A 24,049-nucleotide genomic window follows, 5' to 3' on the forward strand; every position below is an offset into this window, starting at 1 on the left:
TTGAGAGGATTGTCATGCATCAGATTTCAGGAGGTCTCCAAGCTGAAATGCACTTTGTCGCATGGGCTAGTGCATTGCAAGCACAAAACGTGTTGCATGGTCAGGGTATATATGATGGTGGTTGTACCTTACATATCCAGCTTTTTGATTTTCAATATGCGTACACAGCTGTATACTGAAATGTGGGTAAAGGTTAGCTGTTAAGCTCCGAAATGTATTGCAGCAATGAAATTACATTGTAGGAAACAAGGAACTCGTATGTTGCAGATCACTTGATGTATAGTGCTGGGCTGAGATTGTCTACCATAAAGAAGATTGGGCAATATCTTTCAGACGTGTGCTCTTACTACAAATCTGCATATATTATACATTGCGCTCAAATAGTCAGTCAGAAATGGACCTTCTTTATTGATTGCCAATGATCTTTCAGTTCTTGAATTCTGATCTGAGAGAGTAATTGATATGTATATATATATATATATGTATATGTATATGTATATGTATATGTATATGTATATGTATATGTATATCTATATGTATATGTATATGTATATCTATATATGTATATGTATATGTATATGTTACATATACATATATGTATATGTATATATACATATACATATACATATACACATATATGTATATGTGTATATATATACATACATATATACATGTATACATACACATACATACATACATACATACATACATTGTATGTATGTATGTGTATGTATACATGTATATATGTATGTGTATATACATATACATATACATATATGTATGTATATGTATACATGTCTATATGTCTATATATGTAGATATACATACATACATATGTATGTATGTCATGGGGACTAGAATTTTTGGATCTTAGGAATTTACAGATGAATATCCTAGGCCTTTTGTTGTTTTTAATTGAAAAAAAACCAACTCAGTGCATTAATTCCATGGGCCAAGGCACATAATTGAATGGCAAGAGAGGGGTAAAAATCCCACTGTTAAAAATAGCTCAGGGGACCACGTTTAGCAAGCTAGCTTGAGAAGCAAGTGTTAGAAATTACCCAACAGAGGGTACGCAGAGCGGGACCAGACTCATCAATAGACAATGAACCAGCCAAATAGAGAAACCACCAAAATAATATATTTCCGTCCAAAACTATGGACACAATACAAAAGAGAGAGATCCAGAGTCCCACCAATGGTGTGGTCCTCTGATCTTACCACAAGGTACTTCTCCTATCTACTGGCTATCTCTAGACTCGAGCCCGCGTGCTCCACCTCGAGCGTCTGTAGACTTTCCGTCTAGTGAGTTCTTCTCCACCTTACTGCCTGTGAATTAGCCTAGGTGGGCAGCCCCTGCCAAGCTTTGTCTGCAACACACAGGTCCCCTTGGTCCTCCTGAATGTATTGGTTAGGCATGTTAGACTACAGGGTGTTGTGGTCCAAGAGGGTGAGATGGCTGTTTGCATGGTCATGGTTCTTATTCAATGTACGCTTGTTGCTTCCAACTCTCTATTGCCATCTTAACTGTGAAACCGGCCTTCGATAAACAAAAGGGCAGTGATCTTCTTCTACTCAGTCATAAACTTCATAAATAACCACAATGCAAGCTTCAGTCACTTAAATCACTTAGCACAACTTAGAAACAAGCTTCAACAACAACAAAGGTGAGGCTAGAATGCCCCTGCTCAATGAAAATAGTACACAGTGCAACCACTGGCCCCAAATGCTTGGCGACCCTTACGGTATTTATTTAATGCTTCTGAATGGAAATGCTTTACAACAAGGGTTTAACCCTGCACTATTCCTCTCTGCAAATCCTCTACTTGTCTTCAAGGCATCTAATCCCAGTGCACCACCAAGGTAGCTGTTCCACTGCTCCAACCTGCTTGTGACTGGCTGCTCTACAAGATGATGATCTCAGCAACCTTCTGCCCTAGAAGACAGCCAAGGTCCAGCCCTTCCTGGCTAAGTCTGCAGCCCTTCAAGCACCCTCTCACCTCCTGGATATAGGCCCAGAGGGTGGCTTCCTGCTGCTCCTTTCTGCCTCTTGGATTGCTGGCTGCTGGATATGAAATGAGGCAAGTGCCTCTCCTTTTATAGGCCCCAAGGGGTTGGCAAAACCTACCGACCCAGGCCCCTAGATTTGGCTGATCTGGTCGGTTCTTCTTGCCCCCCCTGGCTGACTTTTTTGGCCCCTCCTGGGCCTCACAAAATCACTCTCCTGGGCTCTCTTTTCCAAGGCTTGCTGGCCCACGATTCCATGCAAGGGCTGAGCCCTTGGCCAGCCCTAGATAGGGCCTGGTTGGCTCGCTTTGCCCAGCCCAACCAGCCCTCCATATGGGCTGCCATGTGATGCTCCATCCCCCGCCATGTCAACGCCTGTTCACCCTGCTTCTGCTGTGCCAACCTATGCACCATCATCAGGGTCTGTTGCAGGCCCTTCACCTGCCCCAATACCCTCGCCATATGGCTTGCCATGCTGACGCCATCTGCTGGTGTCTGTTGCAGGTCGCAATCCTGCCCATAGTCTAGCCATGACTCCATGCCTTGTGTCATCCTGAAGCTGTCCTCTGAGTGCCTCATGCCAGGCGTGATCCAAGACAATGTGTCCCCGCCATCTTCCTGCACATGAGCTGCTCCTGATGCAGCCTTTCATCCTTGGGATACCCCACCAACCATGAATGCTCCAAATCTGTCCCAGATCCACACATCCAGGTAATCTCTCTTTGGGCACATCCTGCCCTAGGTCTCCCTCCCCCACACTCTCCTCATATGGGGGCTTACAGATGGGGAGGTGACCATTCCAACGCCCCCTCTCACCGACACATCTAGGCCCAATGCCAACACGTCGATGAAGATGCTCTAGTAACTCCCTAATCGTAGTCCTTTGGAACATTTCGGTGTCAAAATCTTTTCCTGGCTTTTCATCCAGTGGCTCTTGCTCCACCAGGTCTGGTTCCGCTTCCGCACACCATCCTGGTACACAGGTCCATCTTTGGTAGCACCTCTTGGCACCACCATCTTCCGTCACATTCCTGCCTTCGAACTCGAGCAACCCAACCTCTATGATCTTTCAGGTGTCCCCCTCATAATGACTGAACAACTTGGAGTCTTCCAGGAACCATGCTCTGAGGGTTTGTTTCAACCCGTCCTTCCTTTGGCAAGGTCTGCAACAAAAGTACATCTCCAGATAACCTGGACTGCAAACTTTAAATGCGCCTGACTGAACCTGAGTCACCCTCCTTCTCGCAAGGGCACAATCCTCCAGTCGTGGAAGTCGATTCCCAAGAGCTTTTGAATCAGGGTCGTCCTTCAGCAAGGTCCTTGCCTTCAAGCTCCCACACCTGTGAGCCTCCTACTTGGGCTCTAATACCATGTTAGAAATTACCCAACAGAGGGTACGCATAGCGGAAGACTGATAGTAATGCCTAGGAGCTCACACAGTGTGGTGTGGAATCACAAACTTCTTAACTAATGTGCATAAAATAGATGTGCAGACTCATCAATAGACAATGAACCAGCCAGATAGAGAAACCACCAAAATAATATATTTCCGTCCAAAACTATGGACACAATACAAAAGAGATAGATCTAGAGTCCCACCAATGGTGTGGTCCTTTGATCTTACCACAAGGTACTTCTCCTATTTGTTGGGTATCTCTAGACTCGAGCCCGCATCTTCCACCTCGAGCGTCTGTAGACTTTCCGTCTAGTGAGTTCTTCTCCACTTTACTGCCTGTGAATCAGCCTAGGTGGGCAGCCCCTGCCAAGCTTTGTTTGCAGCACACAGGTCCCCTTGGTCCTCCAGCTCCTGAATGTAGGCCCCAAGATAGCTGTTCCACTGCTCCAACCTGCTTGTGACTGGCTGCTCTAGAAGATGATGATCTCAGCAACCTTCTGCCCTAGAAGACAGCCAAGGTCCAGCCCTTCCTGGCTAATTCTGCAGCCCTTCAAGCACCCTCTCACCTCCTGGATATAGGCCCAGAGGGTGGCTTCCTGCTGCTCCTTTCTGCCTCCTGGGTTGCTGGTTGCTAGATATGAAAATAGGCCCTAAGGGGCTGGCAAAACCTACCGACCCAGGCCCCTAGATTTGGCCGACCTGGTCGGTTCTTCCTGCCCCCCGTGGCCGACCTTTTTGGCCCCTCTTGGGCCTCACAAAATCGCCCTCCTGGGCTCTCTTTTCCAGGGCTTGCTGGCCCACGATTCCATGCAAGGGCTGAGCCCTTGGCCAGCCCTAGATAGGGCCTGGTTGGCTCGCTTTGCCCAACCCAACCAGCCCTCCATATGGGCTGCCATGTGATGCTCCATCCCCCGCCATGTCAGCGCCTGTTCACCCTGCTTCTGCTGCGCCAACCTATGCACCATCATCAGGGTCTGTTGCAGGCCCTTCGCCTACCCTCGCCATATGGCTCACCATGCTGATGCCATCTGGTGGTGTCTGTTGCAGATCGCAATCCTGCCCATAGTCCAGCCATGACTTCACGCCTTGTGTCATCCTGAAGCTGTCCTCTGAGTGCCTCATGCCAGGCCTGATCCAAGATAATGTGTCCCCGCCATCTTCCTTTACATGAGTTGCTCCTGATGCAGCCTTTCATCCTTGGGATACCCCACCAACCATGAATGCTCCAGATCTGTCCCAGATCCACACATCCAGGTAATCTCTCTTTGGGCACATCTTGCCCTAGGTCTCCCTCCCCCACGCTTTCCTCATATGGGGGCTTACAGATGGGGAGGTGACCATTCCAACAGCAAGCACAAATGGGGAGAAAATGGCTTTGAGGTGGGTTTCTAGACCACAGGAAGACAAGGAGAGGCAGGTCACATGCTGGGAAATTGCCCCAGGGCTATTCTAACAAATCGCCTTGCTGATTTTGGACTACCAGAGCAGTCCGTGTGTTGTTTGAGAGGGCTGCTAGAAGCTCTATAAGAAAATGCCTTCAACTAGGGAGCGTCCAAAAGAAATCGTTTTTCAGCTAGGGAGGCTCCATAAGAAATCGTTTTCAGCCAAGGAGTCTCCATAAGAAATTGTTTTTCAGCTTGGGAACCTCCAGATTGCATCGCCTATTGCCTGGGAGCCTCTTGATTGAATCACCTATTGCCAGCGGCCTCCAGAATTGCATCCCCTACTGCTAGGGAGCCTTCAGATTGATTCGTTTTCATTCAGGGCCAGTTGTTGGGTGTGGTGTTGCATGCCAACTCTGGACAGCAAAGAGAGTTGCTTCCCAAATTCTCTATCATACAGTTTTCATGGAGAGTCGCCTTCTTTTCTCTGTCAACTAGAGTATCCCTAGGAGGGCAGCAAAGGCTTGGCACTAGTGATAGTGTGTGAGAGCTGTGTGGCTGAGTCGGGCTGCTAGTAACAGCTTCGGGTTGTGTGATGTCTGAGGGATTGATGCTTGGACAGCCAGGAGGAGGGTAGGAGGAGGGTGATTTAACCTTTAAGGTGTTCGCCATTATTTATGCACTAGGAGTTAGCTAGTGGACTCATTGTTTTGTCTCTTTGCAACTCACATGATCAAAGAGTTGTCCTTCTCGAACTGAAAGCCCAAGTGGGAAGGAGTGAGCCTTCTGAAGGGCATACGGGAGGTGACCATGGTGCTTACTACAAGAACCTTGATAAAAGGATGAAGGTGGCCATTGCAGCATATGAAGAGGCTATTAAATCCGACACAGATGTGGGTCCATTTGTGATTCTTGCCAACATTCCATTTCTAGCATTTGATGATTGGTACAAGGTGCAAGAAAGTTGTTGGAGAATTGCCTATCGACCAACTGATTCACAACCACAGTCATGGTGCATGCATGTATTTTAGTCTCTTCTCAAGATGTAGTTTCGATGATTGATACCTTGCGATCATTAAGGATTATCATGGTGTCTGATATGCATAAAGAGTCAGATTTCTATGTGCAGTGGAATAGATCTTCCCGTAAAATCTCTCGTTTTGTGGGGAGGTTGTCTATATGAATGAGTCACATGTGGTTTTTACAATTGATGGAGAGAGTGATCACCATCAGGAAGTGCATAGATGCTGGTGAGAGCAGTCTGTGTGTGGATCATAAGGCCTTTTAAATTATCATAAATACCACATGTGGCTCATTCGCATATGCAACCTCCCCTACAAAAGGGGGGATTCTGTGAAAAGATCTATTTCGCTGCATGCATAAATTTGGCTCTGAGCTTTTTCGGAAGAAAAAATCTTGCAAGAAGGGTTTAAGGCTGTTAAGAATGCCTTATGTATGTTCTCTCAAGACGTTTGAATCTCATTTGCACACAAGCTGTATGTTTCCCACCAACGCGTGCTTCCATGTCGTGATCAAGAGATGATGAATTAATACTTCTGTGGCGAGCTCCTTGTAGTAAGCATTGTGCCCTTCATTAGACTCATTATCTCCAACTTGAGCTTTCCATCCATGATGCGAGCTACAATGGGTTAAAAAAGGTGATTTCATTGCCGCTTCAAGACATGTAACTGCAATACATTTCACATAGTTACATGTGAAGCCTGCCAAGCTCACTATCAAGAATCAAATGATAATAGGAAGTTGTCCTTTTAGATTCCAACACTTCTTCAAATGCTAGTATCATGATTTGTTGGACTTTAAATCCCAGGATCATTCAGCTTTGCCAATTTTGTGCTCTTGTGTAAATATGTCTCCCAAAACCTCCTTATGGATGTGTCTGAAACAATCCACAAAAAAAGTTAATGACATTAAATTCAAAAAATAACGTGGATACCATGTACTGCAAACAGAAAAACATGTTGGATTAAAGTTTCAGACATACCAAATTTTATGAAAATCGACCAGTATGGACTTTGACTTTTGTAAACTCTATCCAGAGGTCTTCAAGATGCTGAAATGCTAGCTTTCTAGGATAAAATCGATCACACATAGTGATACATACAACAGCATCCTCCATGATGTAGCTAGATACATGTCAAGGGAACACTTTCAACCCATATAGACTACAACATTCTCATCAAATAATTTTAAGCCAAAAGGTTGTATCATTTTGTAAAGATTCATAGAATTGCCTTACCAGTTGGCTAACACAATGTGCAAAAAACGTATAACAGAATAAAGTAACAAACAATAGGCTACATTCAAATATAGCAAGAAAGATACTAGGAAAACATTGGGCTACTTTCAATCGTCATGCGGCAGGGTTCATGCTCACTTTGCAGCAACTTCAAAAGAGTCTTTGCCTGTTGTGCATATAAATCCCAATCCTTCTCTTCTTTGCCATGCTCTACTAGGACTCGTCCCTCAGTAAGACACCACATCATAGTGAACTTTGCCATTTTGTGTGAGGATCAACACTTAGCCTCTACAAAACGAGCATAAATAAATACAGATGAGATAACTAGACATACAAATCTGATACAAAAAGAGAAAAAGAGGCCCACTTTGACTTTTCTTGGGTCTTTTTTGACCGCTTTATGCAACAGATAATGATTTCATGTCACTGTTGATATCGTGCATAGTATAAACCTCATTCTTCCTAAGAAAAGAAAACATCTGCACCTCTGCAATCCTGTACAGAGTCCATTTCCCCACTCAACATGTTCTCTTGTCTTTCCAAACTACTATATCAATCTTGCTTATTTTAGCTAAGAAGAAATTCCAGATTTGGTTCAAGTTCTTTGATGAATTATCCTATCCATTATAGAGCAACTTGCATAAGTATTCTCCTAACCAACGTTCTAATTGAAAATAAAATTACCCATATCGGAAATAATAACATTATGATGAAACTATCACCGAGGTGAAAATCTGCACCTTGGGGTAATTTACGGTGAATACCATGGCCTTTTGATGAATTAAATGGCTAAAAGGCAAGTTCCATGGGCCAAGGCAAGGGATTGAATGTTGCTAATTGGACTTGGAGGCCAAGTTTGGATAAGGTGACTTGCAGGACAATCAAAGGCAGCTTTTCCAGAATTAGATGACTTGAGGGCCAAGCTTTTCTAGGACACTATATATATCCAAGGCAGGTCATTTTTGGGGAGTTCGTAGTTCGCACCTTCCCAGACCCCAGCTTGCTGATTCGCACCTTGCCAGGGCTTCCAGCCTAGTGGCGCTGTTGTGAATCTACCGGAGGCCTTCTAGAGCTCTTGGATAGATTGCCTAGCTGCTTTTCATCTTCTCGGAGCTGTCCTAGTTGATTTCGTCCAGCTCAGGGCTTCTAGGAGATCTTTAGATCAGTCGCCTATCAGCCATAAGGCTTCTTGTGAAATCGCCTATCTTTCAGAGCTGCTAGAAGAAGTTGCCCTGCTGGGTTTTGTCTGCCAGAAATTGCTCTTGGTGTCTTTCATCCTCCTAAGGATGCCTCTACTGATTTCGCCTGTCAAGGTGCCTAAAAGCTGCCCGGAGAGAAAGTTGCCCTGCTGTAATGTCTCTTGAGTGCCAGGGACAGCTAGGGTTTGGTGGTATTGCTGGTCTCTGCCCTGCTAGGACTCTTTTAGAGCTGTCAGGATAGATTTGGTTGGTTTCTATTCTGCCAGGACTCTTTTAGAGCTGCCAGGACAGATTTGGTTGGTTTCTATCTGCCATGACTCTTTTAGATCTGCCAGGATAGACTTGGTTGGTTGCTACCTGCCAAGACTCCTTTGGAGCTGCGGGGTTAAAATTGAACAGCTAGATGTTTGATAACAGTTGCCATGGAAATTTGCACTGGATGGGGATGCTTATCCGAGTCATGAACTGATTGCATAGTAGGACGAAAGTGCCTTTGAACTGAATGTTCAGTTGGCTGGTTTTGGATAGTTGCAAAAGAGTGCTTTTGCTGTAATATGGTTGCCTTCTGAATAAAGATAAAGAAATACGGAAAGGGGTGCTAAGTTTTAGGGCCGATTTGCTGTCCGGTTTCACGACGGGGGCAATCTAGCTCTTTGTGTTTATTCTGGGATTATTTGTTTGGCTGTTATTATTTTCTGGTTGGTTGTATTATTCTCTAAGTGGCTGAAATTATGGTATTTGCTGGTTATATTAATTGTTCACCGTCCTTTGGTGTTTCCGAAGGCCGGTTTTAGTGGTTCCGTTGTCAGGACATCACCAACTTTCTCAAGGGGGTGTGACTTGTGGTTGTTCTGGATGATGCTGCGATCAGGGATATCACAATCTCTCTCAAGAGGTGAGGCGTGTGATTGCTAAGAAAATTCAGCCAAGATGTTGTGCAATGAAAGCACACGATGTGCGAAAGTATATGCCTCATGAGTAATAGCCAGAGATGGAGGAACAAGATGAGATCTTGATTCAAGAACAATTATTGGCACACGGTGGTAGAGTTTCCTCGACTATTTGGATGTGATGTGGATGGAGGAGGGTTAACTGGCAGATTCACCTCAGTTGATGCAACTCTACTTTTCAGTTTGAGCTGAATTTGGTTGTGGTTTTCAGGCTCAGCAGAGCATTGGTTTGGAGCATTGCCTGATGCTCAAGGGGGGGGTAGCACCTCCACTCCCTCGGTACTGAACGCTTCGGATATCTAGGAGTCACTTGGTAGTTTGCAAGATACCTTCATATAAACTTGCCACTTGGTCCTTTTCTTCTTTGTGCGGTACGCATTCTGTTCTTGTTGGAGGATCTCCTCCATCTCTTCCACCTAAAATGGATCTTGGATTCTAATAAACTTACGATCGTTGACTTAGATCGGTCTTGTGGCATTCTCTGCTCCTGCTTGTTGCAATAGGGGTAAGAGTCTACAGCTACTACTCAAAGGAGGACTTCCCATCCAGCATTCATATATAAGCATTGCATGCAATTTTATCTGCATGAGGTTTGCATGAACTGAGAGATAGAATACATTTCTCTCATCCTCATCCATTTTCTACCATAGGCCGCGAAGAGTCTTTGCACCCAATGAACTATTCCAATCAAGATCAAATATTGCATAGAGTTGCAAGTGTCTCCACTGAATTCGGTCTTATCCTTCGAGATGATCCTCTTGCTTAAGGACTGCAACAAGATCTTTGTACAAGGCGGTTGTGCCTTGTAGCAATAGGTCTTATGTTGACTCCTCTACATCATCTTTATTGGATGCCAGTTTACCAAGAATAGTGCCTTGAAAATTAAGAATTGTGCCTTGGAGATTGGATGTTTTTTTTGCTAGGAATCGGCACAGTAGTAGCAAGATGTCAAGTGCTTGTCAGTTTTTGGCTTCGGTTGGCTAGTTCGTGATAAGTGCAAGGGAGTTGTCCTTGCTGTAATTTTTTCCTTCTGAATAAAGGATAAAGAAATACCGAAAGGGGTGCCAAAGTTTAAAGCCAATCGGGTGTCGGGTTTCTGAGCAGGAGCAATCTAGGTCCCTATTGTGGTTTTTGTATTCTCTTGAGTTGCTGAAATTGTTCTCTAAGTGGCTGTGATAATGGCATTTGCTGGTTAATAATTGTTCACCACCCCTTTAATTTCCCTGAAAGCTGGTTTCATTGGTTCCATTGCCGGGACATCACCATCTTTCTCAAGAGGTGAGACTGCTGTTGTTGGTGGGGCAAGTACCATTTGCTCAATTACAGTCAAGAGAATTCAGCCAAGATGTGCAGTGAATGTGCCAGAGGATATGCCATATGAGGAAGAGCGAGAGGTTGAAGATTTGGAGGAATAGGATGAGATCTTGGTTCCAAAACAGGTATTGGCACATAGGAAAAGAAAAGTGAAGAGTTAGAGTTTCTCGTCAAGATCTTGGGATATTGGATGCAAAGTGGATGGATGAGGGTGAGTTGGTAGATTCACCTCACTACTTCTCAGTTTGAGCCGACTATGGTTAGGCTCTTCTAGGCTCAACAGAGCAAAGGGGTCTAGAGCATTGCCTGATGCTCAATAGCACCTCCACTCCCTTAGTACAGACAGCTCAATTATCTAGAAGTCGCTTACTGCTTGCTGATAGTATATTTGCCATGGGACTTCTATAATCAGTGTACTAGTCACTGTGAGGTTGTTGATGCATTGGTATATGGTTTGTATCTTTAGCTCTATAGGATCATATATGCAATGTTGGTTATTCATTGCTCATTTTGAAATGTCAGTTATGTGTTGCTCATTCTGCAATGTTAGTCATGTGTTGCTCGTTTTACAATGTTAGTCATGCATTGCTCGTTTTGCAAGGTAGGATGTCAATTGCCTGCTAGTTTTTGGTTTCAGCTGGCTAGTTTGTGACAGGTGCAAGGTAGTTATTAGGATCATTTTGGGGCCCTGAGAGAAATCGCTATATTTCTATTTTTTTGGGCTTAAAAAATAAATTATATCAAAAAGCAAACTAACAAGATAGGTGTTCTAAGTAGATACGCCACTTAACTTCTTTGAAAATCTGGTGCAGAATTTGATGTTTTTGACATCACCGGTGCGTCCGGAGTGGGCCAAACCCTCAGAACGAATTTTGAAACGCTGAGAATGGACATCCGAAGGCCCGGAAAAAACTGTACAACAGAACATGATTCGGCCATTTCCGGGCCTATGGGTGTCATTGTCCAACTGGCCAAATCACACTTTGCTGTACAGTTTTTTCCCGGGCCTTTTTTGGCCTTCTCCGGACCTCTGGGTGTCCATTTATATTGTTTCAAAAGTCGTTCCGGGGGTTTTGGCCCACTTTGGATGCGCCGGCAATGTCAGAAATATCAAATTCTGCACCAGAAAATCACGTACGTCAGATATAAAAAATGAAAATTGAATGCAAGCTCGATTTTTTTCCTTTTTCCCTCCTTTTGGTGATTTTCCTACGTTACATAGGCCCTCCTCTGATTGGTGGAAGGCTATTTTTCTTCTGGGCTAAAAGGCCCAAAATGAGCTTTGAATTTTCCTAATGTGTTCTTTTTGCCTTCTGAATAAAGCATAAGGAAATACTGTTCTCTAAGTGGTTGTAATAATGGTATTTGTGGTTAATAATTGTTCACTGCCCCTTTGGTGTCCCTGAAGGCTGGTTTTACTATCTATCTATCTATCTTTATCTTCAAAGAAAAAAATATCAAAATATGCTCTTGTTGAAAAAAAAAACACATGGGTTTATTCCTCTACAAATCATATCCCTAAATGCATTGAAACTGAGTCTCTGACAAATGATGAAATGCTGCTTTACTTCAATTAAAAGAGTCAGATAACACTTGAAAGGTCATATAACTGAAATTCTTGCATTGCCCTCTAAAAATGGAAGGTTAGCTCAGACTTCACTTGCAAGAAAGGTGAGTCTTGACAAAAGTGAATGCATTTGATGAAAATTGAGGGCGTTGTTTTTTGGGAGTAGGTGGAGCATCGACACTAAGTACTACACTGCTGATGTGGGCATCTGGATGGCTCACCTTGGTGACTATGAATCAAACGAGAGTGCCAAAGCACATGTGCTTTCTGACCAGTGCCAGGCTCTTGTCTTGATTTTTGATCTCAGCAATGTAAGTTGTTTTATTTGTGGCTTTTTGTGAGATGGCCTAATTGACTGTATTTAATAATGTTGTCATTATCAAGGATTTTTTGAAGCATGGTTTTATCCTCTGAAGTATTTTTGGGCATGTTTAGATGCATATACTAGCGCTTGGCTACATCAGTGCCAGCGTAGGGTGATACATCCTTCATGGAATTCGTAACGGTAAAACCCATTAGATATGATTACTACACTATTAGTACATGCTCTAGTAATTTAATGTATAGACTGAATGCCATTTCAAACAGCTTTCCAAGCTCAATATTACTTCTGTTGGAGAATCCAAAGGGATTGAGAATGTGACTTTTCGCAGTAGTGCTCCCGAGAGGGATAGACATCTCCTTAAGTGAGGATAGAGCTTGGCTTTAGGACCAGCATGCCTTCTGCCTTGAATCCAGTGCAAATAGGCTATGCTTCTTTGTGGAGAGGCTGTGAGCTGCTTGAAAGCATCACTTGCGCACAAGGCCTCAAGCCTTGCAAGGGCTTGATGAAAATGCCCAAAGTGATACCAAGTTCTTTTGGGACAGTGCAAGCAAGCCATCTAGACTTAGTGGACTGCATAGTCTTTTGGGTAGTGAGCCCTGTGCTACGAGGTTGTGCTCTCACTGAGATAAGAGTTCTCTTAAAAATAACCCTTTAAGGCTCAAAATCTCAGCTTCTTTCTATTCTGTTTGATGAAAGGATGCTCATTGTTAGTGGCTGCTCTGAATGAGACAATGTATTTTCACTTTGGAGGTGACAAAGCTATCAAAGGCTGCTGCTGTTCAGAGTTTCCAGCCCAGGGCCAAGGTTCTTTCTATGGGCTTGGAGTCTTTGGGAGCTGCTGTCCTGGAAAATTGTCTAGTGCCTACCCTCTCTTTCACTCAACTTAAAGCCTCTCTTAGCTGCTGTGTGGGGCTGCTGGTGAACTACAACAGCTCTCTTTTATCTGAAATCTCTGTGTACTATGAGTTCTCATGTGCAAATGTTTCTTGTGGGATAAAGGGCATGCTCAAGCTTGTTGAGCTCGTGTTTGTTTTGTGTTGTCTTCACTGCACATGTTTGCTTGTACATTGAGTGTGCACTCTTCTTTGAGAAGGAAGTGTGTTGCTAGTACAAAAGCCCTGACTGCTACATATAAAAAACAAGGCTTCCCCTATGGGTGAGGCTGGTTAGGACATCTCTGAACCCTAGTTTGAGCATTTTGACTTCCTCCAGTGTGTCAATGAGGTGCGAGATGGAATGACGAATTACGATCGATATTTTATTTCCGATTCTGCCTTAATAAGGGCATGCCAGATATGGACATTGTGAAAGGCTTTGAGGTCAACTGGTTCGGATCCTCTTGAAGAAACTTACGGAACCTACAGATGACCTAGGTGTTCAATAGTGTGAGTGGGGCTCTGTAGCTCCGCTTCATTATTGGCGCTTACTTGAATTATTAAATATGTCTTGAGTCTGAGTGCTTACTTAAATATGGGTGTTTACTTGAATTCCTAAATATGTCTTGGGACCTACAAATGACCTAGGTGTTCAATAATGTGAGTGGGGCTCTGTAGCTCCGCTTAATTATGGATACTTGAATTCCAAAATATATATTGTCTTGAGTCGTCTGACTGAGGTTCCTGTCCATGTTTTATGCAGTCTTCTTCATTTGAAGTGTTACGAGAGTGGGTATCCAAGGTGGAACTTCAAAACTTTGAGATTCTGCTTTGCGTTGGAAACAAAGCAGATCGGGTGCCAGGTCACTTTGGGCACACAGAATATCGAAGGAGGCTGCAGAAGCGAGGAGAATCATCAAGTGATCCACATCCTGAGTTCTGGGATTATGGGATTCAACAAACTGATGGAAGCAGCTTGTTGAGTGGTGAAGGAGAGTCCCTGGATGAGAGAAGGCAATCTTACGTTGAGTGGTGCACAGATCATGGAATTGAGTACATTGAGGCTTGTGCAGTAGATGATGTGTTTGACCAATGTGCGGAATCCTTGTTATCTGCCTTCTTTATAGCTTCATTTAGTTTATCAGATGGATGTAGTAGAGAAATTTCAAAATTGGCATTATCATTCTCACCGGAATCGTCGTGCACGCTTGAAACCTTGGGGGTGCTGCAGGTATGTCTGTTGATGGGGATTCTCAAGGCTTGACCCGGATTCTGGGTGCACTTTCTGCACATATGTGGCCTGGGATGATCATGAAATCCGAGAAGCTCTCTGAGACCTTGTCTCTGTCTAAGCCTGAAGGTATCGCTCTTTGATCCGTATCTATTTGAATTGGAGTTTTGTTTTTGAAATATGATGCTTACAGATGCCAGCTGTTTTTTTCCCATGAGTACAGATAATAGCAGTGATGAGGACTCAGAGATCCTCATTGAATATGAGCTGCTTTCAAATGGTTCAGCAGAGGCTTGGGAAGGTGATGAAGGGCCATGGAGCGTTTATGAAAGTTCTCCCATAGAGAGTATTGTGGCAGGTGAATTGCAAGAAGGAAGCACCATTGGTAATGCAAGTAGGGAGCAGTTGCAAGAAGGAATATCTTTGGCTGGCTCAACACAATCAGCTACAGCACTTGATGTCATAGCTGATGCTACAGCATCTGATATTAGAGCTGAATCACCTGATAACTCAAATGTTCATGATACTCTTTCCCATGGGGTAAATAATTTAACACTCTCACCTGGTCTTATTGCTGGAAATGGTCAATCTGGTAACCGTGTTGTTCAAGCACTAATGGGGCTGCAAGGTCCTGGCTCAACTGCTGAGAGGCAAGAGGATACATACCATGCAAATGGCGCAGCACAGCAGCGACTGCACTCCAGTGACTTGGAGCAACTAATGCAGGAGATGGCTAGAATGCGTGAAAATTCACGTTTAATGCCTGATTCTCAGAGAAGAGAGATGGCAGCAAGGCTAGCCTTGCAAATGGCTTCAATGTTCGAGGATGAGGATGATTAAACAAGAATATTTGAAAAAAGCGAGTATGCCTTGACCGAAGATGTGACTTTGCTATAAGCATCATTGTCTTATTATCACAAGTTGGATTCTTTATATGTGTGCATTTCCCATAAAATCAGAGCTGCTTGTTTTGGAAAAAAGAGCGAGCAGTAAGAATAGCATGTCTCAACGATGAATCCATTGGAAGATACGAAAATCCTGCAACATACTTGGAATTCATTTTGGGCAATGCCTTATACATAAAATCATTCTGCTTTGAGATCAAATGGAGTTTGTCCTAGTTAATTTTGCGAAATTTCCACTTGAACAGAGGAAGTTCAATGAACATGCTTTGCTAGAACCATGCCAGAAGCACGACTTAGAATGGAATCAAAGGGTTTGTAGCACCCTCAACTAATTTTGGGTTGTTGATGGCTTTTTAAAAGGTTTGAAAATCCTTATCGTTGAAAAATATAATGTCTATATGATGTTTTTCATTGAGATAGAAGAGGCTATGAAAATGTTTAGCTTTGAAATTACCATATCTATCTGTTCAAAAAAAAGAAAATTTTGCTAGGTTTTTGTATATATATTGAACAATTGAGCATCCCTAATTCTTGCCCGAGAGAGAGAGAGAGAGAGAGAGAGAGAGAGAGAGAGAGAGAGAGAGAGTTTATTAAAGTAATCCGAAGGCTGATTGATCTATGAGAGTGAAAAAGCTAATAATACAAACAAGCTGAGAGGGTGGAGACTAAATGAGCATCAACACCCATGCTATGTGCTACATGCTACATAGCCTTAAGAACACCAATAGAGTCATAACATAACATCAATTTGACCTGCCGCATCACTACTATCATAATATGTCATCAAAGTACAAAGAAAAATCTAGTCCAATATCATGGAGGACCTAGTGATTGGTGGGACAGTCAGAAGGCATGGCGGGCCTATGAGACTGTGCAAAATTAGAGTGACCCATGCTCATACAAGTTGCCATGGGCTACAACAGCGAGCTTTGTTGAGTGCTATACTAAAAATAGACTCAGAAAGTACAATGGGCTTTGTTGAGTGCTACACTAAAAATAGACTCAGAAAGTACAAAAAGCAAGCTCAACGTCCTAGACTCAATCTCAAAGTTGTAGTCAGAAGATATAGCCAGGTGTTATGGTGGCTCTCCCGCGAGTTGCAAAAATATCTCGTATTCGTGTCGTCCCACGTGGTGGGGGGCATGGCCTTTGTGATCTCTTTATCCGATGGGCCATATTAATAGTGACACCTTTGGTCGGGGGGTCTCCACGAATAGAGTTGTGATGGATTGGACTGTTATTGTGTGCGCTCTGGTCCATCGTTGCATTGTGTGTGGATCTTGCATCTTTGGCTTTGTCATCGTCTGGTCTCATAGATCCATATTGTTCTCATGTCGTCGATCTCCTCTGCCTCTATCATGACATGCCCACGAGTTGACTCAAATGTGCAGAAATTTGTGATGTGGGTTCGATCCACCCCTCTTGTAGCACTGCCCTTTCTTGCTCTATGATTTGGCGTAGAAGGGTCCTCTATGTTGTCTCATCTCCATCAAATAAATGCCGACGTAAACATGGGTCCTGAAAGTGAATTAGTCGGGAGAGGTTTGAAGCCATGTCCCTTCCAGAAGAGGCAGTAATAACGTCCATGGATCTCATAGTGAACCGGATAGTGACATAGGAAATGCTCCTCCATCTCCATCTCTCCTAGAGTGCATAATTTGCAGATCTGCTACTCCTTGGGTGTACCTATGGCTCTCCCCATCTTAATCCTCAGACCCGCATCTATCTAATGGCAATTCTGACTACATGTGAAACTCTCCTATCCTCCTAGGGTCTGATGATCAATCCATCTTCCAACACTCTGAAGAAATGGTCGCGGTAGAATCGGGTGGGGAAGTCTGCGATGGACCAAGGGATCAGTTGTATTGAAATGGGAGGAGACGGTTTATTTGAACGCCCTGTTTGTCAAACCATCTAGAGATGCATGCATACCAGGCCATGTGAGCCCTACTCTTAGCTCGTCATGTAGATGACTTCAGTGCTACCCTCGGTAGCCTTCCTCTAGGTAAGGCCCAGACCTTGTGAAGATAAGTAATTGTCTGGAAGATGGCATTGATGTCGAGGGGTGTCATGGCAAACTCTGCCAAAAAGCAAGACCAAAGGGAAGCATGGCAGAAGGCTGGCTAGTGCACAAGTCAATGTTTTACGTTACAAAGTTTCTTGTACAACTCATGCTCGACATGCCTCAACTTTGAGATGAAAGAGATGACCCACGTGTTGTAGGAGAGATCGGACAAGGGAAGGGAAAGCAGAAGAAAATGAGTATTTCCTTGCAACAAATTTTGTCTTTGCAATTGTGGAGAAATGGCTCAAACAATATGAAGAACAAAGAGCTACAAGGGAGCAAGATAGAAAATCTTTGTGAAGGGCCAATAGAGGTAAGAAGTATCCCCTAGAGTTATTATACATGCCAACTAAATGCACTATTGGTTGGAAGACGATCTTGAAGTTGCTAGTCCAAGAGGGGAGATTGTGACAGACATGTAGGAAGAATTTGCACAAGGTTGTGATCCAAAGGTATGTAATCATTTTGCTTTTATTTACATTCATCTATTGCCTTTTTATATAAGCTAACGAGAATCCATTACCTTTGTAGTACCGTTCGTTCAATGCAATGTGGGCATATGATAATCATTACTGAGTAGAGAAAATTGATGTAAGGCGCAACACATTTGATCGAGGAGTCATGGCCAATTTTTCACAAGAGATTAGAGCTAGTGTGAGGGATATAAATCTCATTGCAAGCAAAATGGATTATGTTGGAACCATATAAGATTTTTAAAAATTGAACCTTAGGAAATTCCAAGTATTTTTATTTGATGTGAAATGGTTCAAAGCTGTTTAAAGAGGTGCTCCAGCTACTGTCAATAGGAAGGATCCAAGTGGATTTTTTGCCATTGACTCAACAAAAATTTGGGATGACCTTACTGACACATTTATGCTACCCACGCACTGCGATCAAGTAAGCATTTCTTGTATGGACATCATTTGTTGCTCAACTTCATCAAAAATTGTATGAACATATCATGGATTTTTGTTTTAGGTGGTCTTTCAACTTGATCGAGTGGACAACCAGTGGTGGCTTGTGATTAAGTTGCACCTAGAAACCAACATGTATTTCAAGTTGTGGAAGTAGAGAATGAAATGGAAGAGCAAGAAATATATGGTTTGGAAGCTAGTACTTCTAGTACCACTTCTATCAGAGTTTTGGAAAGTGAAGATAGTTTGAGCTCCTTAGAGGGTTTCTCAGATACTGATTTGGGAGACCTCGATCTACATGCTGAAGATGTGTAAGACTTGGCCACAGATGATCAAGAGGATGAGCATCAACCTCACAATGAAGTTTTTTCTAGAGGCTTGTTTGACTAAAATATCAATGCTACTCTAGCAGATAATGCTAATATTGACGAAAATATGGACGTTATGACTTTTTGAATGTAATGTCGGCCGAACGATTCTTGGCCGAAAAACTAAGTAATATGTGTTAAAAAAAGCATCGTAAAAGGAGCTAATGGTAATAGTGGTGCACCCTCTTTGGCTTGCATAGAAGAGAGGGTTGAATGATTCCATTCTCTATTACTTGACACCAATTATCCTTGCAATGGCCATGATGCTATGGAGGGGTCCAGATTGTGTGTTTGAGAACAAAAATACAGCAATGCTACGCTTTATCAAATCAACACGATCTTCAATGCGATGGATAGGCCTCATCTTCACCATCCAACTAAGAACCCTGAACTGCATAATGTTTTATTTTCCATCTGGCAATAACTGCTAATGCAAGACCAAAATATGTTGAGCCACTTTGTCAATATAGTGAGCAATTAAAGTCATCCCTCCCCGAAAGATCCTCTAGTTCCGCCCTTGTTCATAGCATACTCATCAGTCCACAAACCATCTTGAAACAAACATATTACATCAACACCCTAAGGCTTGATGCATGATCTTAACAACATATTCATGGTAGGGAAAACTTAGGAATTCGGTGAAAAACCTTTTTTAATCAATTTAGGGTTTCAAGTGAGCATTGTTTTTAAAAATTTCCTTGCACTCATGTGCTCCAATGGCAGAAACAATGCAAAGGGTGAATTTTCAGCCTCAGGAAAATGGAAATCAGGCATCATGTGACTAGGGCCAACTTTTTGCAAAAAGTGGGCCATGGTCAAATCATGTTATTTTTTGGGGCTTAAAATTCACCCTATCACATGGGTGCAAGGAAAATCAAAAACAAATTTTTTTACTTGAAACCCTAAAGTTTTCTATAGGAATCTTTTCTTTTACTTTTGGCGTCTGAAAACTCTCAATATGCTTTAGATGTGTTGAATGTTCACATGGATATTGAAAAAATGAGTTTTTTTTTGTCTTTGGATGCTAAACCAAAAACCCTAGTTTGATTCCCTAAACCCTAAACCATGGTTCAATCTAGAACAGTGATTTTTTTGCATAATGTTTATCAGTGTTGCACAAAAACCTTAAACATTGATGTATTCTATATGGTGAAAGAATACTTTAGTGAAGAACTAGAAGATAATATTCCAACCTAAAAGTTTGGGGTTCCAAGTGAACAATTTTTTTAAAAGTTTTCCTTGAACCCAGGTGCTCTAATAACAATACTAGTCCATAGGGTGAATTTTTAGCACCAGACAAGCCTTGGAAACATGAAATACAACATCATGCGACGACTAGTATTGGTGAATTTCTAGCAGCAAACAAGCCTTGGAAGCATGAAATCTGACATCATACAACCAGGGTGCAAAGACCCTAGTCACATGATGTTAGATTTCATGCTTCTAGGGCTTGTTTGGTGCTAGAAATTCACCCTATAAACTAGCATTGCCATTGGAAAACCCGGGTTCAAGGAAAATCCCCCAAAAAATTGTTCACTTGGTAACCTAAATTTTTAGGCAGGAATATTATCTTGTAATTTTGCACCAAAATATTAATGATTTTATGGGTTTTGCTATGCTAAGCCCTAAACCCTATTTTTAATTCCCTACCGATTGAAGACAGGGCAAGTATATAGATGATATGAGTCAAATGATGAAAATCAACTTTAAACCCTAAGCTATTAAAGGTACATACCTTTTTTACCTCATCACAAAGGGTATCAATCACAATGTCCAACTAGAATCCCTTTTTTGGTGGGTCTTGTACTTCTTGTTGACTTGAGCTGCCAACTTCTTCATCCTTGTCCCAGAATAACTACCTCTGCAAATCTAGGAATTCCTCCTCTGACATCTGGCACTTGGCTCTACATCCTTGATTGCTTTCTATGTGAGATGGATGGCCTCTAAATCTTGAGGCTTGAGTCATAGTAGTATGCTATCTCATTGACTTTTTGGATCCTCTCTCCCTCTCCCTCTCTTTCTATATTTCTCTTTTTGTCTCTCTCCCTCTTTATGTCTTTCTCTACCTACCTCCATTTTTGTCTCTTTCTCCCTCCCTATCTTTTTGTCCCTCTCCCTTTCCCTCTCTCCCTCTCCCTCTACCTCTGCCTCTCCCTCTTTCTAGGATTCTCCCTCTCCCTCTCTTTCTGTCTCCATCTCCCTCTACCTTTACCTCTAGGCTCTCTTTCTTGGACTCTCCCTCTCCCTCTCCCTCTACCTCTCTTTTTGTTTATGTCTCCCTCTCCCTCTCTTTCTAGGACCCTCTCTCTCTCTCTCTCTCTCTCTCTCTCTCTCTCTCTCTCCTTTTGCTTCTCCCTCTTCCTTTGCCTCTACCTCTCCCTCTCTTTTTGTCTCCCTCGACTTCTCTCTCTTCACACAGATTTAAAATTACAAACATCTGCATAGATTGAAAATTACAAAGATTTATAGATTTGTCTCTCATACACCAGAGAGCCATCAATTAAAAGATTTAACAAAATGAATGAAACATCAGTTTGTATTATTTGTTCGGTTCATACATCTAACAAAGCCACATGGCCAAGTGCATTGTTGAAGCACTAAGAATCCAAACACTTGATCTCAAATTTTTGGAGTTTCTATTATTTAAAGAGTATGTGGGGGACAACAATTCTTACAACGGATGTTTGTCTCATACCTATATCTAGGTTTGCGATTGTCAAGTCTAAAATAGTAGTCTTGGGGAGGGCTTATTATTGCCAGCTACATTTCTTCTCTGATGAACCACATGGTCCACTCCTCTTCCAATTCCAACATTAGATTAGGCTATCCTTGCCAATAAATAAATATTGAATCAACAATGGGACTGTGAGTCCCATCACGCAAATCATCATCCATTGCTTCCCATTGCAAAGGTTTTGCATTCCAATGAAATACCTACAAAAATTGGAATCGATCAATACATACTATCTTGTAACATTATAATTTTTTATACAAACAAGAATTGTTAGACGTGCTTATCAAAATGTCACATTTGAAGTGTTTAGTCGACATTGTACCAAGTCTTTGCTATGACAAAGTTCTTGTTGTCCATCCATTGTCAAATAATTTAGATAGCCAGCTCATATTTAAGCTCTTGCAAGTATATGCCATCTTTATTTCTCTCAATTGCATACAACCAACGAAGAAATCAACAAAACATGGAAATGAAAGAATCCAGCTCAGCCTAGCATTTCTTCCACCAGTAGTTGGCTTTATAGCATTTCTCACATCATTGAACATTCTATTTCTATATGATTTGCTGATCTTTGTGCTTGGAAGCGGTCACTCTGGATTGTCAAAAGAGGCAAGGGAAGTGATTCTAATCTTTCATACTGGCCTTCCTGATCCGACATTATGAGCATTGAGCCATAAAAGAAGGTCCTGCCTTCTTCCATTCTGATGGTGTGTGACCTTTGTACTGAAGGCTCCCTATCTTAGCATGGAGTACATGCAACACTCCAATTATGCATGCTGCAAGCTTCCACTCTTTCTAAGTAGATGGATACAAATCCATAAAACAAGTACAATACATAAGAAAGTCCCTAGACAAATGCTAATACTTTGAACCATGACACTAGCTTACTTTCAATACTCATAATAGGGCCTACGATATGGAAGGCCTACATGTGGATGCATGCAATGTCTGTGTGGGTAAAGACGTGTTGAATATATACCCAAGTTATTGTTTTCCTTGCTGGGAGACATCTCAAAATCCAATATCCTAACCTTCCAACGATTAGATATGTCTATTGCATCCTTTCAAGCCACTTTATAGCACATACGATTAGTGGGTTGAATTGTTATCCATGAATATTTTCTATAGAGCTAAGGAATCCATTCCCCATGCTCATCCTTGGCGTTCTTGGGTATACCAGATTGTAAACTACCTCAATATCTATCATTTTCCATCTCCATATTCCCTATGCCAGTTCCATATGTTTAACAACATCTCTCTTCCTCTCTCATTCTAACCATATATAAACATAATAATCATTTCTCGGAATTCTCTCTCTCTCTCTCTTTATTTTATCTCTTTCTCTCCCTCTCTCCTTTAACCTACCCCTCACACAAACATACAAAATATTATTTTAAAATACATAGATTACTTTAATCTCTCTTTCTCTCTCTCTCTCTCTCTCTCTCTCTCTCTCTCTCTGCGGGGGCCACTATGTAAAAATTGCATATAGCACATGCAATCAAGGGGTATTAAAAAAACCCCCTACCTATGGATTTTTATAACCTGTATATACACCCCCTTATGTAAGTTTTAAGATGAAAGTATCCCTTATCTTTGAAAAATTTCACTTTTTGAATTGAAAATTCCTTATGTATGTTTATCTTTTGTAGCTGCATAAAAATATAAAACCCTTCCATTGATTGCATGTGCTATCTTACATAGTCCTCGGTGCCTCCCTGGGCTCTCTCTCTCTCTCTCTCTCTCTCTCTCCCTCCGTCCCTCCGTCCCTCCCTCTCTCCCTCTCTCTCTCTCTCTCTCTCTCTCTCTCTCTCTCCCTCCCTCCCACCCTCCCTCCCTTCCTCTCCCTCTCTCCCTCCCTATCTCTCTCTCCCTTCTCTACCGGAGAAGAAACAAATGTCAAAATAATGTTATGGCTCTAAATATCATCCACCTTTATCTTCTCTTCCTCTCTACCTTTTGCAACAAGCATATAAATGAATTTTCAGACAAAAATGTAATAAAGATACAATTTTCAAAGCAAAATCACTTCATTACCTTGAAACTATGTGTTCTTTCTTGGAAAGTTGATTCTCTATGCTCCAATAAGGTAGAGAAAGAGGTGAAAATGATAGAGCACGCTTTTTACATACTCCTTTTGAGAAGAATTAGGCCACACCTTTGGTTTCTAAGAAGAGAGTTGTATTGTAGTAATGTACGGGTGAATGAAAGTGATAACAAAATAGGAGAGAAGAGGGATGAATAGATCTTGGACGGGAAGTTTCTCTGAGATATTTTCGCAGGTGTAAGAAAAACATGAACAAAGAGGAGGGAAAATGGCTAATCAAGAGTAGAATAAAATTAGTTTGAAACAAGGTGCTAGAAGATGGCAGGAATGCATTTTTTGAGTGCATGGAGGAGGTGAAACGTTTTGGAAGAGAGAAAAAAGTGAGAGAGTTGGTTTTGAAGTCAAAGTTGGTTGAACTAGAAGGAAAAGATGAGCATAGTTCTAGTTTGGGGCTAGTTTGGATGGAGGAAAACAAGGAGGCATGACATGGTCAACCAGACCTCCCATGGGCAG

The 24,049-nt window shown here is 42.3% G+C and overlaps 1 protein-coding gene across 1 annotated transcript in view; it reads left to right on the forward strand.

The window, feature by feature from the left end:
- The window catches only part of LOC147885866 (GTP binding protein), a 33,274-nt gene extending 17,497 nt beyond the window's left edge, over positions 1-15,777 (forward strand). Inside the window, exons 3-6 of the mRNA XM_087396935.1 lie at positions 12,239-12,383; positions 14,036-14,366; positions 14,504-14,632; positions 14,727-15,777. Of these exons, the coding sequence (XP_087253061.1) occupies positions 12,239-12,383; positions 14,036-14,366; positions 14,504-14,632; positions 14,727-15,343 (1,222 nt within the window). The 3' untranslated portion in view covers positions 15,344-15,777. The remainder of the gene's footprint in view (positions 1-12,238; positions 12,384-14,035; positions 14,367-14,503; positions 14,633-14,726) is intronic.
- The last annotated feature ends 8,272 nt before the right edge of the window (positions 15,778-24,049 follow it).

The sequence above is a fragment of the Dipteris shenzhenensis genome, chromosome 25, assembly GCF_047967505.1.
Source record: "Dipteris shenzhenensis isolate YYH24624 ecotype China chromosome 25, Dip_SZ_1.0, whole genome shotgun sequence".
NCBI classification, from domain to species: Eukaryota; Viridiplantae; Streptophyta; class Polypodiopsida; order Gleicheniales; family Dipteridaceae; genus Dipteris; species Dipteris shenzhenensis.